General features: G+C 38.9%; 1 protein-coding gene across 1 annotated transcript in view; it reads right to left on the reverse strand.

Moving 5' to 3' along the window:
• LOC107634736 (probable inactive receptor kinase At2g26730) overlaps positions 5,032–6,163 on the reverse strand; it is a 2,570-nt gene continuing 1,438 nt past the window's right edge. Inside the window, exon 2 of the mRNA XM_016338158.2 lies at positions 5,032–6,120. Coding sequence (XP_016193644.1) covers positions 5,432–6,120 — 689 coding nt within the window. The 3' untranslated portion in view covers positions 5,032–5,431. The remainder of the gene's footprint in view (positions 6,121–6,163) is intronic.

Consider the following 6,163-nt stretch of genomic DNA (forward strand, 5'->3'; position numbering starts at 1 on the left):
AGAGAATGAGGTTCTTGTTACTCTGATCTTGGTTGATCTTGTTGTATGGTCTGTCCTGGAGCGACCGAGGAGGATGTTGATTGAGGAATTATTTCAGTATGAAATAAGACACTTAGTAGGTCAAATCTATTCAATCAAGTTGATGTATTTAAAATTAATATGAAATTACCGGAATGGATCTTTTCCGGACCAATGTAGGGATTGATTCAGTTGTTGAATCTTCATCTGAATCAGAAGGAGCGGCAAGAATATTTTGTACTGGTTGTTCACTTTCTTCTGAAGAGCTTTCACTTGAAGATTGAACCTGGTACTAAAGAAGAAATCGAAGTCATGACATGATCAAACAAATACAATTAAGAAAGGATTCGAAAAGTTTGATCGAGGGATTACCCTTTTGGAAGCTCTTGTAGGAGCTTGTCGACTTTTCTTTTGTGATTGCCTTGAAGGTGCTACAGCTTCGATTTTTCTTTTTGAGATCCTTCTTGGTGAACCTTCAGCGGCTGGATTGATTCTTATGGCAGAATTCTTGATTTATTCAAGGGTGCGATTATATTTGGAGAAATATGTTGTCTACCATTCAGAAAAGGACTTGGTAATATATCAGCTATGCTCATAAATGAAATGATTGTAGTTTTCTTTTTGTTGTTGGTTGGTGGAGAGACAGAAGTCGGTCTCAGCTTTTGAATGCATCTCGATGTGACAAAAAGGTCGGTTGTTGCAAGGAAGAGAATTGCCTTGAATTGCTCTTTCTTGTACTGAGGTAATCCAGTAGGGATTATTTGGAAAGCAAGTATGTTTGCCCAATTTTTGTTGGCAATCTCATCTTCTTCATCATCTTGTGGGAAAAAGGAGGCGTTCAACCCATGAAGGACCACAGCTTCGACACAAAAAAGGAGTGAAGTTGAGTTCATTATTGTTGAAACCTTTACAGAAATAAAAGAGAGAAAAAACAGCCCAGAAACGGTCCTTAGTTGTCTGGGAATCTTGGAAGTCTGGTCGGAAGGAGGCCAATCGAAACCCTTCAATGTGTTGTTTATCAGATGAATTAAGTCCATCTTACTACATGAACTTCTCGAAAATAGCGTTCGACCAGAGTTGGAGGAGCCAGAGGGGACCTCATACATTGGTTCGAGAATTGTTTCGAAGGAAGTTGGCTAGATAGCCAAGTTCTTCAAATAAGTGACCCAAAAGCAATTTGGCCAAATTAAACCCGTTTCCTTCATGTAACAGGGCAGCGAGAGCGAGAAAGAGTTTTTGCATCTGGACACTTCGAGAACAGAAAACAATGGCATTCAGCCAGTAAAACAGAAATGCAACGTGCTCATCTTCGGTCACAGGTTCATTTTCCTGACCCATGTTTTGAGCGATAAATTCACTGTAAGAAGTCATATGGACTATCCTATACTCCCGATTTGGTTCCATATCAGAAGTTAATTCGGGAGAGCTTATCGGAAGTCCAGTGATGGCAGCCACATCAAGAAGCGAGATTCCGACCATTATTCCACAGGGAAGGTGGAAATTGTTTGTGGTCTTATTCCAGAAATTGACCACAGCCCCAATCATCCAGGGGTGAGTTGAGGGTGCAAAATGGGAGAGTCGAAGGAGGTCCTGTATAAGGTCCCACATCAGTTGGGGAGGGGAACGAAACATACCTTATATGGGTGTGGATACCTCTCCCTAGCATGACGCGTTTTGACGAGTGAATGTGGGGGCTTTGGCTATCATCCCTATCGTCAAAGGCAAAACCGTGAGGTCTTGTGTGCCAAAGCGGACAATATCGTGCTAGCGGGTGGTCTGGACTGTTACATATGGTATCAGAGCCGGAGTCTGGATCGATGTGCCAGCGAGGGCGCTGAGCTCCCTTAGGGGGGTGGATTGTAAGGTCCCACATCGGGTGGGTTGGGAAACGAAGCATGCCTTATAAGGGTGTGGATACCTTTCCCTAGCATGACGCGTTTTGACGAGTGAGTGTGGGGGGCTTCGACTATTATCCCTATCGTCAAAGGCAAAATCGTGAGGCCTTGTGTGCTAAAGCGGACAATATCGTGCTAGCGGGTGGTCTGGACTGTTACATCATGGATGCCAAGAGCCCTCAAAGCCGCATTTTTCTCTGATTCGAGACGTCTGTGCCAGGTCCTAAAATCATCCCCTCGCGGAGTAATTTTAGGGTTGTTCTTGAAGGGTTTTTATGGATTAATGAAAAGAGAAATGACGAGATTTTGGTTGATAAGTAAATCTTCCCCTTGTGCGCTGGGAAAGAAGTGGAGACGTTTGTTAACTTTCTCCAGAGACAAAATAGGGCCAACAAAACAGTGGGTTTCGTCGCCAATATTGAAAGGGATGAAAATCCTGGGATCGTCAGTGTGAGGTTGAGGGTCTTCGATAATTTCATCATTAATCTGGTTGAGTATTTGCAAGGTCGGGAGAGTTTGGTGATGAGCCATAGGGCCTTTGCCTTTGTCTTGTGCAGCAACGTGAGTTGAAGAAGAAGCTATAGTTGATCAAGGTGAGAAATAGGAAGGAAGTTGCAGTTGCAGAATAAAGAGAGAGCTCAGAAGTGAAAAAAATTGACACTTTGGAAAATAAGGATTCGGAAAGGAAGACGATGGTAAGAAGTTTTAATTTAAAAGAAGATTTGTTTCTTAACCGTTGTTACAAAGGAGAATTCAAAAAGAAGGAGGCAACTTCGCGAAGAAAGTGAAGTGGTGGAAGAGAGAGATTGTCAATCGTGGGAAACGTGTCAAATGGATGAAAAGTTAATAGGGAAAAGTGAATGTCATTTATGATTAATTAAAGTGATTCCTGTTAATGATTAAATCAGGATTAAGTGTTTTGTCTTTCAGATAACGATCTCGAGAACAAACACATTAATTCTAGGGAGCAATTTGTTGATAAAAAATTATTGAATTCGAAGGAGAAGGTTGTTCGAATTATTAAGTAAGCTTTTGGAAGAGAAGTTGGTGTCGAAGGAGATGTATTTTGGGGACATTACGTAAGAGTTCGATTAGCTCAACAAATCGAGGAGTTACTCAAGTAAAGAAGATCGAAGATTTTTGGAAACTGAAGGTTATTCTGTAACCGTCACATGATCAGGCGAAAGAGTGGGAACGGTACCCACATTTTTGCACATGTGAGAGTGTCACTTCAAATTGATCGGTTACGGAAATGGTTATAAATACTAGAAGGTTTGAAGATACAGAAGTTGAAACTTCGTTTCAGAAATTACTCACGCACACTCACATCCTAGTGACTTTCTGAGACTGCTTCGAGTCAAATTTCTGTAGGGTTCCTTCCACTTGTTTTATTTTCCATTTACATTTTTTACAAACTTTACTTTCCTTGCAAATTTATCTTTCAAGCAACATTTAATTTCTTTGTTCAAATTTACATTCTCGTATTGTTATTTTTTGAATTCAAAGCCCTTTGATCTAATCGAAGGCATTTTATTGCTTTATTTAAATTCAATGCAAACCATTTCGACTCCAGTCTTTCTTATTTTCAAAACCTTTTATTTACTTGTTGTTTCTTTAGTCGTTTCCTCTAATTCTGTCTAATTCGAGGGTCTTTGATGCACTTCTAGAAAACTAGTACTCGCAAAAGAGGAATAGGTTTCGCTCCAAGACTATTAGAATCGAACCACCATCGATTTGCTAAAAATTGACAAAACACATGTATATCACTAAATTGTATATATTATCTTTGAATTAAGTTTACAAGTATAATTAATTTGACGAACTTTTAAAAAATGTTTTAAGTATATCATAATTTTCTAAGTGTTTTAGTAGTCTTAATTATTGATTTTAATTATAAATTTAATTTAATCATAAAATACTCATGATATATTTTAAGATCTATGCTACACATCCAAGTAATTTTTCATCCAAGTTTTATCCAAGTAGGTCCAACACCAACAAAAACCACTCTCATTAAAAGAGTGTCATTACACGCGCTTTATCTTCTTCTCTTCCCCCGCGCTTCTTCTTCTTCTTTCAAATACACGTAGACGTCATCTTCTTCTTCTTTCAACTTCACGTATACCTCCTTCTCCTCCTCCTTCTTCTTCGCGCATGTAGATTCTTCTGCTTCTCGTCCTCCTCCTTCTCTTCCTCTCCTCTTTCGTTATCGTCATCACCAACAACACTAACATTTTGCTAATGGATTATTTTTTCAATCGAATTGAATGGAATACAATTGCTAAATTGAATTGAATTGAATTGAATGGACGCAGGTGTTCTGAATCTAAATTGAATTGATAATCTCTAAATTGTAGACAGAGGTTTTTCGAATTTGATTTTATATAATGGATTATGTTTCATTCATTCAATACTATACAATTGTTTCACTATGAGTACGTGTTTGGTTCATTATGCAGAAAGCTGTTTGAATTTGGTTTTATATAATGGATTATGTTTCGTTTATTTAGTACTATACAATTGTTTCACCATGAGTACGTGTTCGGTTCATTATGCAGAAAGCTGTTTGAATTTGATTTTATATAATGGATTATGTTTCGTTCATTCAATACTGTACAATTGTTTCACCATAATAATATGTTCGGTTTATTTCTTTTCTACACAATTCAAAATTCTTTCTTCTTACCTTCTACTGCTTCTTCACCAGGGAGAAGGGAGAGAAGGAGAAAAAGAGAAAAAAATACAGCAGTAACAACAACAAAAGAATAACGATAAAGAGAAAACAGGTGAAGAAAAAGGAAGAAAATGACGAGGAGGAGGAACGCGAAGAAGGCAAAGAAGAAGAAGATGCTCCGTACGTAAACGAGCGTGAGAAGAAGAAGAAGAAGCGTGGGAGAGAAGAGAAAAAACGTGAGAAAAGAAGAAAATGAAAAAGACATATGACCTAAAATTGTTTGGATGAACTTAGATGTCAAAATTGTTTGAATGGGGAGAATATTTCATATTTAAAATGCTTCCAAACTTTTAATATAACTACAATGTTCGCGTAACAAGAGTAGTTTGCTGTGAAAAGTTGATGAAGTGGTCAAACCCAGACTTAGTTAAAAGGACAGGAAAAGCTATATCAATCAGAAAATTGCATCATTATGCTCGCTAGCTCGTAGCTAGCTACTTATTATTATTGTCGTTATTCCTCCTTACAGCATTACTCATTTCTTTCTTAAATCATCATCATTCATATATACACATTGCTCGCTGTTACATTATTAAATGAGAAAAAAAAATTATATACATGGAAACTAGAAACCAACTAAATTATTCCACGCCGTCATGCTGTAAATTAAATGCCATGTATGTATATCATATTATCATTGAACGAATTTCATTTCTTCTTGATTCCAAGATAGAAGAAAGAACTAATAACTAGGCATTTTTATTTTGGATCATCTTAATTTAACATCAATTAATTAAAGTCTAAAAGCGGCTGCGAATCAAGCATGCTTATTGCTTAGCCATTCTTAATTATCTGCAAGAATAATTCCAGAGTGACTTGTTGAATACATAGAAAGAGAATCATCAGTGAAAGACCTCTCAGCAGAGAGATCATCCTCATCCACCGACTCCGACGCTGCAGGCACCGCCTGTATCTTCTCAACTTCCCTAACAACCTGGCTCATCCCAGGCCGATTCTCCGGGAACCTCTCCGTACAAAGCATCGCAATCTCAAGCATCCGTATCATCCCACTCTGAGCATTCTTCTGCCTATAGATCTCTTTATCAAAGATCTCAGCCGTCCATTCCTCCCTCACCGCTCTATGAACCCAACCGCACAGATCAACACCGTTCGATCCATGCGGAGAAGAGCAGGCAGAAATTTTTCCGGTTAAGAGCTCGAGGAGGAGGCATCCGTAGCTCCAAACATCGGACTGCGCTGTCACTCGCTTTGACTGGACGTATTCCGGTGACTTATAAATGACCATGCGCTGAACGGCGATAGGTTGGGCTATTAGGGCGGAGAGGCCGTAGTCGGAGACGAGGGCGACGTCGTTTTCGTCTATGAGCACGTTTGTGGTCTTGAGGTTGCCGTGTGGGACAATGTTAGGGTTCTTGCTGTTACTGTGCAGGTACTCCATTGCTCCAGCTACGGATTTTGCAATTGATAGCCTTGAATTCCATTTCAATGGCACCCGATTTCCATCTCTACCATCTGAAATTCCAGGTAATTAAATTTTTGAATAATTGTAAAATAA

This window comes from Arachis ipaensis, chromosome B03 (assembly GCF_000816755.2).
Source record: "Arachis ipaensis cultivar K30076 chromosome B03, Araip1.1, whole genome shotgun sequence".
NCBI classification, from domain to species: Eukaryota; Viridiplantae; Streptophyta; class Magnoliopsida; order Fabales; family Fabaceae; genus Arachis; species Arachis ipaensis.